Source organism: Perca flavescens, chromosome 17, assembly GCF_004354835.1.
Source record: "Perca flavescens isolate YP-PL-M2 chromosome 17, PFLA_1.0, whole genome shotgun sequence".
NCBI lineage: Eukaryota > Metazoa > Chordata > Actinopteri > Perciformes > Percidae > Perca > Perca flavescens.
The window spans coordinates 15,327,492-15,342,452 of NC_041347.1; the positions used below are offsets into that span (position 1 = coordinate 15,327,492).

Here is a 14,961-nt window from a genome sequence, read left to right on the forward strand (position 1 = left end):
AGAAGACAAATTGGATCACCATTTTTCAAAATAATGTCTCTTTTGAAACAGAATATTTACATCCATATTTTACAGTAACACTGGACTTAAGAGTGTACAACTTTACAAATGTGTTCTCATGGGTGCAAAGTTAAACATTAACATTAATGGTCAGTCCATTCGTAAAACCTCCATATATGGCGAGAAATAGGTCATGTGGGCATCTGGCCCTGCTGTATTACTGGATGTTCAGGACACACTAAGCAGATACTACCTAAGTAGACCAGCTTTCTATGAATCCATTAGCAACAACAATCACAGACAAAATAATACAGCACATAGAGCTTGCAACAATACTGTAGAGGATGAATGGGAAAACTTTTCCATTCACTGCAATTACTCCTGTGATTATGTTCAAATTTTCTTATCTTTGTAGCACCTTTGATTATGCAGAAGATGTGAAAAAAATGCCATTGTCTATGTATATGCCGCATCTTTATTCATTTGTTTAGACAAGGAATTTCTGTACTGTTTGTTGTATTTTAGAGATGCATTGCATGTATGTATCTCAGGGATTTCTTTTATCATTTAAAGGGGAAAAGAAATTCAACAGGGCTATAAAACATGTTTTTATTGAGCCTATAAAATCCAGTAACAAGTCTGCCTGCCTGTGCAAATCTCCTGCCATTGCACTTCAATGCTGAAAGTTGACCTCTGAAATGCTTCTCAGCTCCTCTAAAGAGTGGCTTGTTTTTTAATTAGCACGCACGCACGCACACAGACACACACACACACACACACACACACACACACACACACACACACACACACACACACACACACACACACACACACACACACACACACACACACACACACACACACACACACACACACACACACACACACACACACTTCGTTCTTTATAAAGTGCATAGTGGGCATAGTGCACACGCAGCACTATGGATAGCTTTTGATAGCTTCTTTTGAAAACATACTTTTAGAGTAGACAGGCTTGAAGATGAGGCAGACATTACAATATATTTACATACTTTTAAAAAACCTACCTCTCAATGTCACAGTGACTTCCGTATGGTTACTACTACCGGATTCATTTGTTTAGATTAAACCTTTTTTCACTCACCTCATCACCTTTATCTCCTGTGGGGCCTGGGAATCCTCTCTCTCCTTTTACTCCCTGCAAGGGAGGCAGAAGCAACAATGGAGGAAAAAGAGTTTTTCACCAAACATGAAAAGTCCTAAAACTAAAGGCTGATGGGTGTAAAACTTCAAAATTTCTCTTCCCCTCTTACAGCACACGCAGTGAAACACTGTATCCATAGCAACAACTTCTGCAGCGAGCACATAAGAGTGTGCAGAATAATATGAGTTGTAGAACAGCTGGTTAGGCTTTCAAAGATAATCCAAAAGGTGATTTATGAAAAGCATATGTCAATGTAAATCTCTATATATTAAATTAAACACACATTTTAATAAAAATGAGGCTTTCTGTGTTACATACTATTTTGCCATGCTGAGAAGCTGAATAATTCATTTAGATCCACAAAAACAATTACATTACAAAATGTGTTTTATTGTCTACTGAGTATACTGAGTAGCGCCTGATATTTCCTTGCCTACCTTTGGGCCTTCTTTTCCAGGGTTACCCATGGGACCTCTTACACCTGGATCTCCCTTTTTAGGATAGGAGTACACAATTAATATGAGTGTAAGCGCTCTCAAAGTACTTAATAAGCAACCCCAAGAGTACATTTAACAAGTGTCATGTAATGTAAAGTGGCATGGTCAGATTAACATGTTTACAGCATCTGTTCCAAATAGCTTGCCATGCTGATGAGTTACTTGTACCTTTTCTCCCACCATGCCTTCGACTCCTTGCGCTCCAAGGGACCCCTTCTCTCCCTTCTGCCCAGGAAGCCCTGGGACTCTCGTCTGGCACACACTGCAGGCATTCTGCCAGCGCAGGCAAGGCAGGAAGCAAAAGCGGTGGCACAGATAAGATTTCATCAAGTTGAGCTGGAGCACTGCATTTTCGCCCTTTATTATGTCACATCCCCTGGGTGGAGGACAAGACCCCAACTGACACAAAGTGTTCTCTAAATGTCTGCAGAGCAGAATAATGTGAACCCACCAATAGTGTCTTCAAGAGTGTCTCTCATCTAGGTGAGGGGTGAACTTTGTCAAACTCATTGACTGTGACATTTAGGTGAGAATCTTAAATATCATTGTCCCTGATCCAGTCTATATATAGGCACTGCACCTTCCAGGAAATAGCTGGAAGCTCTAAGTTGGAGGGAGGCGGTAGAAACCAGTGCACCATTAAAAAGCAGCTGAGTCTGAAATACAAAATGGAAAATAATATGAACATGCCGTCTAATTATCCTCCAAGACTCCAAGGAAATGGGTAAAAATAAAAGAAAAAAAGGAAAGAATGTTTTTATTGAGTATGCTATTGAAAAGGGAAAGAAAATAACCGAGTGGAAAATGTTCATCCATTTTTTTATGCGTCATCGACGTGTTGAAAGTACTAATCAGAGTGCCACTGAGCAACCTTGATGAAGGCAGCAGCTGAATCTAAGAGAGCACTTGATGGATAAAGTAAGTTGACACTGACACTAAGGGATGACAGAAAATTATATGTGCCATTTGGTTTTATTATATCAGTGATATGGCATGTGATGGCCTTATATTTATTGTCAGCATTGTTTTGCATTACGTATTAAAAATGTAAAAGTGTTTTCTGTGTGTGCTGTCCCTGCTTCAGTCAAAAGAAAACAGGCATGGGCTTTGACGGAAATGGCCATTAAAAAAGGTAACAGCCACAAAAGAATCGGTAACACTTTACTTGAAGGTATCGACATAATCGTAACACGACACTGTCATAACTATGACATGACACTGTCATGAACGACGTGTCATAAACGTTATAAACAACTCATAAACGTTTATGACTTCTGTCATTAAGTGTCATTCGTTTTTTTGTGACAAGTTGACATTGTTGGGTTGTCTTGATTATGACAAGTTGACATTAATCAAAGTGACATTACCAGACGTCTTGGTCATGACAAGTTGACATCCAATTTGTTTGGGATGTCTTTGTAATGTCAACTTGACATTAACCAGGATGACATTACCAGAGAATGTCTTTGTCATGACAACTTGACATAATGGCATCCTGTTTAATGTCAAGTTGTCTAAATAAGGACACTCCAAAGAAATTTAATGTCAAGTTGTCATTACAAACACATCCCAAACTAATTTAATGTTAACTTGTCATGACCAAGACAACTTCTGGTAATGTCACTTTGATTAATGTCAAGTTGTCATAATCAAGAAAACCCAAACAATGTCATGACAAAAACCGAATGACAGTTAATGACAAAAGTCATAAATGTTTATGACTTGTTTATAACGTTTATGACACATTCATGACAGTGTCATGTCATAGTTATGACAGTGTCATGTTACGATTATGTCGATACCTTCAAGTAAAGTGTTACCAAAGAATCTCAGGTCATAAAAGTGTAAAAGGTGAGGTTGAGTTTGGCATCGCAGTCTACATTTGGTCAGTGACTGATGAAAAGATGAGGGGGAAGGAACCTTGTATGTATGATGATGTTGGAACACAGTTTGAAAGTGTGAAAATAAAGATACAACTTCTTTAAAATCTTTGGGAAGAGTGTTTTAGCAATCCAATCAAATGCTTCAATGTTTGGTAATTGGAGGTGAAGGTTTAAGTGACAAGGAAAATCTACCGGAGGAAATTAAATTAAAGCATTTTAGAAGTCAGAAAAGTGAGAGTTGTTCTCAAAGCAATATTTGGAGTGTTGCATTGGATCTGAAATAGTATGGCTGAAACAGTGGTGTATACCAAGTTTCATCGGAGTTGATCTCACTTACTATAAACCAATACATAAAAGGCAATGTTGTGATGCCAAATTTAGATATACATTTTTCCATTTGTTGTGCCATGTACATTTAGTTGATAAAACATGCCATCACAATAACAATCAACCTAAGTATTTTTATAACTGTAATGATATAAACAGATATGGAGTTACATGATTTAATATTTTTATCTCTGCATATCAGACATTTAAAGATTGTAAAGCTAGTTTTATTATTACAGGACAAACACATTGGGTGATATAACCTCATTTTCCAAATCTGACACAATTATCTATGCAGGTTTTTATTTTTTATCTTAGCATGCAGCATCCTCAAGAGAAACAAATTATTATTATTGACAGTGATTTACAGATTTTCACAATTCATGCTATAAAAGTTTCTTTTACACTAGGGATGATTGCTGTGAAATAAACTAATTTGAAATTCTGTATGAGTCTTCATAAATTGCCACATAGCAATCATAAATATGTATAATTGACAGGCTTTAGTGTCATACAGCATGGCTATACTATGCACCTGTGGCAAACGAGTTAGCCTGGATTTCATGTGAGATCATTTGAATGCCTTCTACACATATTTCTCACAGTCATCCTGATGGAGGCACTAGAGGGCTTTTACTATCTCTCTAAACTGAGAGCATGCATTTATACCCTTTCAAATATTGATCATTTTTAACTACTAACCTACAATCTGTTTGTGGAAAAGCTGTAATTATCATTAACTGTGAAGATAAAATACCTTGAGTAATGCACCCATGTCTCCAACAATTGGCAGGGCAGTCTGTCAAAGAAAGAAAATGAAAAACATGAAACATTGCCACAGTTAGAATTTCAGAACTAACAAATCTTTCATGTTTTTGGAAATACTCTTCTGTTTGTTCAGTTCAACTGCATCTGCTAAATTTCTCAAAAACATAAATTTATAAGAGCATCTTGTATGCCTTTAAGGAATGTGATTTTACCCAAAACATTTCTTTGTTTCATTTTCAGTATTTTTTTAAAATCTGCAACGCTGGAGGAAACAGTTTATAATAACTCTGTTGCTAGACAGATTCCTCACATCTTGAAAATATTGTTGTTCTTGGGAGCTGAGAAAAACACTTTGAATTGCAGCCCATGTATCTTTTAAAAACATAACATGGACAATAAATGGGCTTCATGGGTCTTTACACATTCAATTCAATTCAATTTTATTTATAGTATCAATTCATAACAAAAGTTATCTCGAGACACTTTACAGATAGAGTAGGTCTAGACCACACTCTATAAATTCCAAAACCCCAACAATTACAGTAATTCCCTCAAGAGCAAGCATTAGCAGTGGCTATTGCGACAGTGGCAAGAAAAAACTCCCTTTTAGGAAGAAACCTCGGCAGACCCAGACTCTTGGTAGGCGGTGTCTGACGGGCCGGTTGGGGGCGTGATGAACAGTGGTGATAACAGTCACATTAGAAGTCACAGTGACTTCGAAGGTTATCGTGGAAGTTCATGTCATAGCAGGGCACATTGTGTCATACTGAGTAGTGCAATCTCCTATACCGGATCCTGACTATTCTGTGCATAGGAACATCACAGCAGGGCGTTGCGGGATGTAACGTGGCACTATGTGTGGCACATGAATATAAAATAGGTTAAAATGCTAAATATACAAGGCTTTGATGCAGCAGCGGCACTCGTATTGTGCTCACACTACAGCTACCAGAACTATAATAAATGTTTCTTATAAGAAACACTTGAAAAGACAAGAAAGAGATGAAAACGTGCTAACAACAGGGTGCTGCCAATTTGTCGTAAACTGCAACATTTGCTTGAAACTGATGTTGGCTAGTGAACAGCAGGACAAGCTGCTAATTATCCACAAACTGAAGCTGCACTGTGAAAGTTGACTTTGACGTCCAGGTTTGCTCAGTTAGTTCTCATTGCAGATCAGTGATGCTGAACTGCAGAAAGCAAAAATGAGATTTTCTCACTTACTGGTTCACCTGGAGGTCCAGCAGGGCCCGGGGGGCCTGGCCATCCAGGGGAGCCCTTTAATTGAAACAAAGAAAGGAGTTAACAATCCTCCTGGCTAGGATATCAAGCAGACATGCAAGGCTGTGACTCTGCTTTCACACCCATCTCAGTTGGTGGGCATTTGTGTCCAGCAGCCGTGATACATCGTACTTGTTCATCCGCAGTGGAAGCTGACATACTTTTATGCTTTCAGCCGTCTTTTATCTGCAGATGTGTGAGGGAGTGAATACGAGTGGAAGGGCATACTGATCTCACTCACCTCTTTTCCTGGAACTCCAGGAGGGCCAGATAAACCTGGGGGTCCGCGAGGGCCCTGAAAAACCCAGACACTCTCATTTTTACAGTCCGTCTTATAGAACCACACAACAAGTGATCAACACTGCAGAATGTTATTTGTATTGTAAAATAATTGCAAAACCGCTGGCAACAGCATCAACGAGCTGAAGACATGTAAAAATAAACTTGAACACGTTTATGTGTTTTGGAGTCTGAGAATTTTCCACAAACCTCAATTCCGGGCTTTCCTGGGGGTCCCATGCGGCCCTAAGAACACATAACACATCTTGTTAACACTATCTGCCCTCTAGCACCCAGGACCCAATAAAGGAATTGTGTTAGACACCTTTTGCTCTATTGATTCACTGTCTTTAACAATCCTGTATTTAAAAAATGAAAGCAGACTCACTCTCAGTCAAACCTGTGTGATGTTCAAACTAGCAGTGCAGAGCATGCAGTATAATGGTGAAGGCAGAGTGCAACACGCCAGCACCTCAGTATTGGCAAGCGTTTTCATCTGAGAGTGTATTTCATGAACACTAATATTCAAAGAGGATCTCTTTGTCTTTATCTCTTTCTGTCATTCTTTGAACTAAATGATGAATGTGGGAGACACATACCAATCAATACAACATCATACTCACAGGCGAGCCTATGATACTCTCTCCAGGTTCGCCTTTATCACCATGGTCTCCGGGCAAACCTGGGACACCTCTCTCACCCTGACAAAAATACAAGGGAGCAGTCAGTGGTGTTTCAGTGATTGTAAAATGTAGAGATAGAGAGCTGCTGCATTGCATAATCATTAATTCAAACTCTGCCGGAACTGATTTTCCCTTTATGTTTTGTCTTTAGTCGCTTCATGGGTAAGAAACACAACTATGCTCAAGGCCAATGGTGTGCACATGTTCGTTATGTATTTCATTGGAACTAATGCCATACACACTGTATGTTCAAATGCTTGATTATTATTTTTTCACCTTTAATATCTTTAGGTCAATGTTTTGCAAACCTGCTAACAAGCTCAGCATGATATTGTCAGAAAACCTTGAAATCTCTACTACAGTTTAAAATTAAGTACATACAGTATGTGAGCAGATTTTGGTTTTGTAAAAACTAATAAGCAAGCAAGCAGAGAGGACCTACTACTACCAGTTAGCTGAGAGTAAGGGATAAACAATTGAAATAGATCCTACAAGTAATGGATACATAGTTTAAATAGCTAAACCTAATTAATACATGGTTGAAATAGCTTAAAAGAAAATATTACTATAGGCTAAAAATGGCCTTTTATATAATTAATACTGTTAAATAACATCTGGAACATGACAGGTGGTTGAGATCATCTGACAGGGCTGGGGGTGAGAGAAAGGGGGGTTAAGTCTTACTAAAAAGATTGTGAACCACTGACCTAAACTGTACCTGAACATGAAATCTCTTTTTTTTTTAAATAGTGTTAACATAAAACATACATACTGGAGTTGCCATAAATACAACTGATCTATCTGCGGAATATTAATAGTGAGATGTTTGTGTTGGTGATGCTCCACCACCACAGTGCTTCCTACCTTGGGCCCACGAGACCCTCTGCTTACAGACAGCCCATCGCCCTACAAAACAACAGGAAGAAGACATCAGAATAGGGATTCACTGCACATTCATCAGCAATTCACTTTGAGACCCGAGGTGCAGCCCAAAAAAAGCTGTTCTAGTGCTGGAATTTGAAGAGGTATTGAATCTGTACAAGCTGCACTCCACAGTGCAAATGGTCTGAAAACAGTGTTGCATTATGGGCTCATGTTCAATACTGTTTACAACATTTTTAATAGTTTCTATGTACAGTGGCAGACTGATAATGCCATACCACAGAGAAAAACCTTGATTGGAATAGAGGCTACTGTAAGCATTATTTACTGTTCAATTCTCATGAGACATTGATTTCTGTGGTCAGCATGTATTAGTGTTACAAAACCTACATTGCACAATGTAAATTAGCTGTGCAGAAGTTGGTCAGATTTGAACTAACACAGCAATTCTACAGTTTTAGGGAGATTTAGGGAGAAATGTACCAACTCACTCAATCATAAAACAGAGAAAAGTTTGGGAAGTACAGAACTTTTTGAGACTAATAACATAATCCTATGACTGCATTTTCTTTTTCAAAAAATAAAAAGTTTAATTAGAGATTATGCATTGGCACTCCACTGAAACAAAACAGTACAGTACAGTGAGAGGAGAGGGAGACTGCTAATATATTCAAATAATAAAAGTTATAAGAAACAAAGAACAAATTGACCATTATTACTTTAAAGGCAAAATCAATAAAGTGACATTAACAACTTGAGCAGGCTGACTCATTACAGATCCTCAGATCATCTGCATTAACTTCTGTTTATTGCTCCCCCCCTCTCCCCACACCCTTTTCTTTGTCATACATTACAAAGACCATAAAATGTTGAGAATCCATTTTCCTCCAATGCCTCCAAACAGAAGTGATGTCCGTAAAAGACAATCAGGATCTACGCAGGAGGATGTCCGCTCTAAATGATAGAAATCTCTCTTTGTTTAGCTTTTGAACTACAACATAAGGGGTCATTGGCCTGCAACTCCCATTGACACAATTTTCAAAGTGCTGGAGTACATTAAGGAGGTTTAAATACTTCTGCCTGAACACAATCTTTCCCTTATTACTCTGCTCAACTCAACCGAATACCCATTGCTTGATGAGTAGGTCTGCTGTCGGGCTTAATGTTCACTTCAGTGTTTTGACACACAAACAAACATGATTGTTCAAAGCCATAGAGCACTTGCCGGTGATTGAGGAGTGCAAGCACTGTCAACCAGGACTAAGGCTGTGGCAGTATGTTCTGCCTTTTTGGGGACCCTTTAATGAACATTTCTATATGCAAAGCCATGTCCATAAAAGAGAGTGCGTCAACAGCTATAAGCTCCAAAGTGGGAGGGTAGGTGATTACCCAGGCTGGGGTTATTCAATGGTGGATTCCTTAATGGCATTGCATCTTCATAATGTGATGGCAGCTACGCAGCCAGAGGAGCTAGTTTTCTGTACCTTGTCTGCTGCTGTTCCAGCTGTTTGCAGATAATATATGCATGGTGAACTTCTGTTGAATTGTTCTTTTCTACTTTTGTGTCCTGTGACTCCAGGGTTGAAGCCAAAAAGGTCAAATGAAAGTGAACTTGATATGGTACCCACCATATATCCACCTCCAGGCTCTCCAGGCTCACCCTTAGGTCCCTGTGGCCCCATTACTCCACCAGAGTCCCCCTACAAACAGAAAGACAGACAGTATTCAAACGTTTCTCCATAGACAAAATGTCAGACAGGCTCTGTCATCTCATCAATGCAAAGGATGTGCTGTATTACACACAGGGAGGAGAACAAGGACGAGTCTGGAGGGTGAAGCAGGTGCACACAGCAGTTACCAGGATCATTTTGCACCTCAATAGTTGTAAACATTAACATTGTTTGTTAGAGAGGACAGCTTTTGGCACTGCATGGACCCTTACAAACCATCAAGTTTGTCAGCTGGAAATTGCTGTCCCCAAGGCACTAACAGTAGTGTCTGCTTTCTGCTTCCTGCCTCAAATATATTTGGTGTTCCCGTCATGGATACAATTTAATTTAAGTGTTTTGAATGTTCTACCAAAATAATTTTTATTTCCCCCCCAAAATGAAATTGCACTATGCGCTTTGGTGCTTTGGTGCCTTGGTGCTATTATCTTTAAACATTAGCGACGTGGCTCTACAGATGGCAGAGTTGGTCGGTTGGTCCACCACTTTGGTCAAGACTCAGATGGATTATGATTACATTCCGTACAAATAAATTAAATCCTACTAACTTTGGTGATCCTCTGACTTTTTCTATAGCGGCATTATGAGCTCAAAATTTCAATATGCTTAATACTTTGAGTTAGTTTATGACCAAATGCCTTGTCTCAGCTGTACCTTGCTTTTAGTGTTAATTAGCGAATATTAGCATGCTAACAGGCTAAACTACAATGGTGAACATGAGCTTCTAAAAATCAGCATGTTAGCATAGTCACTGTGAGCAGGTTAGCATGTTGAAGTAGCTTTGTTTATTTTGACAAGTGACAAACCATCAAATATGCATGTCAACTGTGCACTTTTCCTCTTTCAGCACAGTATTTGAAACAAGTCATACTGCAAGAACAAATGTGTGTACAAATAGTAGTCAGAGGCATCAGAGGCAAGAGCACAAAGGTACAACATGATTGACAATGGCATGCTGGGCCAGTAATCTGAAAGGTGTCTTCACAAGTTGTCTACCATGTTCAACCTGTGATGAAAAATCATAGCTTCATATTTTTCTTTGAGGTAAGAACTTGATCGGAAGTTTACCTACCTTTTCTCCTTTCAGGCCATCTCTCCCAGGCATCCCTGACTCCCCTGGCGAGCCCTGTAAATAGTGGTGAAAAGAGACACATCTATCACCAGGCCTTCATCTCCTCACACACATTTATCTCCTCCTCCTCACTGCTTCAGCGGGCTGCCGTGTTCCAACATAATTTCCCTTAGCCAGGATTTATGAAATGCCTCTTTTCCCTCCCTGCTTTTGAGTAAAGACAGATGCTCATTACCGAAGCAGGTGTGGAGAACAGATTGAGCCTCTGCCTCCGTTCCTGGCATAAAGAGCTTAGACTTGTCTCTTTCCACTAATTAATTCTTAAATTTGATTACTGATCGTCTGTGTAAAAATTCTGGACTTTTCTCCCTACTTCCTCTCTGTCTCTGCCTGTTGACGTTTATCTGTTTATCTCTCTTTTTCATTTTGGCAGGCTGAGTTAAAGAGGAGAGGATATGGCATGGTGACAGTAAGGCAATAAAAGAAAGGAAGGCTTGACATGAAGTGTCTAGCGCTAATATACTTACTGGCTCGCCTGAGAGTCCTGGTAGTCCAGTGGGCCCAGGCAGGCCTTGCTTGCCCTGGCAAAACACAAAGGAAAACAACAGTTTGGGCTATTTTCTGCCTTTGTTGGGTGACAGAATTTTCTGGGCTTTTAAATGTTACAGCCCAGCCAGCTACACTGTGGACACGACTTTTGAGAGTATTTCAAATAGCCCTGTTTTTTTAAGGTGCTGCCCCTGCTAACATTTTTAATAAACCATGGTTAGTTTCATGGCAATAACTGTATGCCGATGATATCATCATGACTGTGCAGCCATAAGTTTGCACGCACATGTCATTTCAAATACATGCTTAAATCCTGGTTATGCTGTTATTCTAGATAAGGTCTTTATATGCATTCCCCTTTTCAACTCATTATTGTCTTTGTAAATTCACTGATGAACTGAACAATCCAAATATTACCATGGAAACTGAGCTTATGTCAAATGATAACAACTGAGAAAAGGAGTACACAAGCATCAGTACTTGGGGAAAACACTGGGAAAAAAAGTATCTACAATATTTTGACCAAGTTTAAAAGAATATTCTAGCATCTTTAATTATGAGTTTTAAGTTTAATTCATGTTAATGAGTTGGTTTACAGTGAATGCATTTGCAATACTTTTAATACCTGGTATTATTATAAGGATTGAAGAAAAGGTTAACGCCTGCACACTTACTCCATGCCACAAAAGTTTAATAATGACAACGTTTCGATCCTACTTGGATCTTTGTCAGATCACAATGGTTGATCAAAAAATATTACAATCAGAACAACAGTGAAAAGGTGAATACAATTTACATTTCCGTATGCTAGTTAATATTGGCCTGAACTAGCTCTTACGATCAAGTTTTACAAGTAACAGCATCAAATCTCTTATCCAGTTCTATTATTGACCTAAACTTGAAAACGTTCGTTTCACTGTGGTTTATGTTCAGCAGGTTTTAGTCTCCGTTTGACCTACTGTAAGTGGCACAGCTGACATGAGATAAATACAAAGACTCACCTCTGGTCCTTGATCTCCCTTGAGTCCTGGCGGCCCGATGTTTCCCTGTCACAGCACCAAAAAAGGGTGAGTGAGAGGTATGGGGGAGGCAGGAAAATGGAGGAGAAAAAAAACCATTAGGCTTGTCACAATAGAAAATCTGAATTCAAGATAAAAAAGTTTGGAGAGGCATAAAAGTCGACAGCAGAATAGAGTGAAGGTCTGCTTCAGTTGCAACTGGAAGATAATTACTGTGGCGTGTTGGCTAGAAACAACCGCTCAAAAACACCAAACAGGACATCTATAATCTCTGGCATGTTGCAGTGCTGCTAGCTCAGAACTTGACTGTATGTCAAAAAAAGAATCTTTTCTACAATAAAAGAAAAGTGATACTTAATGGACTAAAATGGCTTTGGAGCCTTATTTTGTTGGCAGTAGATATTGTTGCTCAAGTTCTAGTGCAAGTGCTAATTCTTCAATAAGTTACCTTGAAGCCTTGTGGTCCTCTCTCCCCCTGTAGAAAGTAAAAGAGATAGTCAACCATAATTTCTTAAGACGTGCATAAAGGAAATTGTCATATAAGCCATTTCTCTTGCTGACTGGAGTAAGTTTTTTTTAAATGTCCTCAAGGACCTTTATGAAGTTGGCTTTTATATTGTGTAACATTTAAAAGAACAGTGTTTCCTTTGCAAAGTTTGCTTCTTTGTTCTAAGAATATGAATACAAACAAAGCAGTAACTTAAAAAAAAGAAAAGAAAAGAAAAAGAAATTACCTCTGAGATACCAAAAAAAATAATTCTATGCCTCAAAACACTTACACTCATCATGGTGATATGCCGAGTGTTTGGTTTTGATACAATTCAGTACATTTTTCATTTGCAGATCCTCATATCTTTACAATTTATTTTCTTCTTTTATATTTAGCTGACAGTCTTTTGATGTTCGGTCAATAGCTGCATAAGTGGCCTTTGTAATCTGCTTGCCTCAAGTAGATGCATCTGTTGTTTTGCGGTCCTACCTAACACTGTACCACAATTTATTCTGTGCTCCACCTCTGCGCAGCACAAAGACGACATCAAACTCATCTGAATGTCATCACTGCTTTTGTTAAATAATTTTTACGCAGTAGTGTCAAATGTTGGATGCAATGAAAACTAATGAGTTTCTTATGGTTTTATTGTCTTTACTGAGAAATAATAATGAGGGAAATAGTTACCTCATCTCCTTTTTCTCCCTTTTGTGTCTTCTCCGTCATTGCATCCTCAAATACAAATGAAAACAGACCACTTTAGATTCTGACTTAAGTGAACCTGTAAGTGTACAAGAGGAACAACAGGTACCGTACATAAACATTTCAAGTTTTGTGATAAAAAAACAAAACAGCTGCTTACAGTTTCAGAGAGCTGTCTCAATCCGTGAGCAGTCATCACCTAGAAGTAATGAAAAAGACACAGTGTTCCCTAAACAGTGACCACTGAAGTACACGCTGTTGTTTTTTTTTTTTTTGAGGAAATATATAACTTTTTCTTGATTTCCAAATATATAATAAATCACTAGCTAGATATCATGTTTTTATATTTGTTTTATATCTTCAGTGAAGTTTAGAAATGGGTTGACGAGGCCACTGGGCAGAGCCATCAACAACAAAATGAAATTAAATGAAAGGGGAAAGGTCAACAAAATTGAGGCAGGCGGATGCCTAGAACTACTCCAGGTGAAGAGGAGAAATGTCCACATTAAATCCCAAATCTAAAGCAGCAATTACTAGGATTCAAAGTGTTTTTACAGAGCTACTTGATCCTCATATCATTCTTTGGGTTACACATCAAATCAAAGACCTGACATTAACATCACAGCAGATCAGAATGAGATCTGATAGCACTTGATCAAATAAAAATACAGGTGTAAATACTACCTCTCCGTGAACCATCACCTTATCGTGGTGGAGAGGTTTGTGTGTCTCTGTGAACCTGAGGGCTGTGTTGTCTGGAGCTTTGTGCTCCTGGTAGGGTCTCCCAAGGCAAAGTGGTCTCAGGTGAGGGGCCAGACAAAGAATGGTTCAAAAACCCCAATGAAAAAGCTAAGCAGAGATGGAGTGACCCTGCCCGAAGGAAGCCCGGGGTCGGCGAGCGCCTGGTGGCCGGGTTTGCCACGGAGCCCGGCCGGGCACAGCCCGAACAAGCTACGTGGCAACTCCCTCTCCATCCCATGGGCCCACCACCTGTGGGAGGAACCGTTGGGGTCGGGTGCGATGCCACATGGGTGGCAGTGAAGGTCAGGGGCCTCGACGGACCAGACCCGGGCAGCAGACGCTGGCTCTGGGGACGTGGAACGTCACCTCTCTGTGGGGGAAGGAGCCGGAACTGGTGCGGGAGGTGGAGCGCTACCGGTTAGATCTGGTGGGGCTTACCTCTACGCACAGTCTTGGTTCTGGAACCATACTCCTGGATAGGGGTTGGACTCTTTTCTTCTCCGGAGTTGCCCAGGGTGTGAGGCGCCGGGCGGGTGTGGGGATACTCACAAGCCCCGGCTGAGCGCCGCTGTGTTGGAGTTAACCCGGTGGGACGAGAGGGTCGCCTCCCACGCCCTGCGGGTTGTGGGGGGAAAACTCTGACTGTTGTTTGTGCATATGCACCAAACAGGAGTTCGGAGTATTCGGCCTTCTTGGAGACCTTGACTGGAGTCCTGCATGGGGCTCCAGTGGGGGACTCCATTGTTCTGCTGGGGGACTTCAACGCACACGTGGGCAATGATGGAGACACCTGAGAGGCGTGATTGGGAGGAACGGCCTCCTGATCTAAACCAGAGTGGTTGTTTGTTGTTGGACTTCTGTGCTAGTCATGGATTGTC

The 14,961-nt window shown here is 40.0% G+C and overlaps 1 protein-coding gene across 7 annotated transcripts in view; it reads right to left on the reverse strand.

Annotated features, from left to right (window-relative positions):
- The window catches only part of LOC114572026 (collagen alpha-1(XIX) chain), a 101,569-nt gene that overhangs the window by 16,189 nt on the left and 70,419 nt on the right, over window positions 1-14,961 (reverse strand). For all 7 annotated transcript variants that reach the window (XM_028603414.1, XM_028603413.1, XM_028603411.1 and 4 more), the window contains 16 exons: window positions 13,503-13,541; window positions 13,328-13,372; window positions 12,599-12,625; window positions 12,133-12,177; window positions 11,110-11,163; window positions 10,583-10,636; window positions 9,412-9,483; window positions 7,766-7,807; window positions 6,842-6,919; window positions 6,429-6,464; window positions 6,181-6,234; window positions 5,883-5,936; window positions 4,648-4,689; window positions 1,849-1,953; window positions 1,621-1,674; window positions 1,124-1,177 (listed from right to left, as the gene is read on the reverse strand). In XM_028603414.1, coding sequence (XP_028459215.1) covers window positions 1,124-1,177; window positions 1,621-1,674; window positions 1,849-1,953; window positions 4,648-4,689; window positions 5,883-5,936; window positions 6,181-6,234; window positions 6,429-6,464; window positions 6,842-6,919; window positions 7,766-7,807; window positions 9,412-9,483; window positions 10,583-10,636; window positions 11,110-11,163; window positions 12,133-12,177; window positions 12,599-12,625; window positions 13,328-13,372; window positions 13,503-13,541 — 855 coding nt within the window. The remainder of the gene's footprint in view (window positions 1-1,123; window positions 1,178-1,620; window positions 1,675-1,848; window positions 1,954-4,647; window positions 4,690-5,882; window positions 5,937-6,180; window positions 6,235-6,428; window positions 6,465-6,841; window positions 6,920-7,765; window positions 7,808-9,411; window positions 9,484-10,582; window positions 10,637-11,109; window positions 11,164-12,132; window positions 12,178-12,598; window positions 12,626-13,327; window positions 13,373-13,502; window positions 13,542-14,961) is intronic.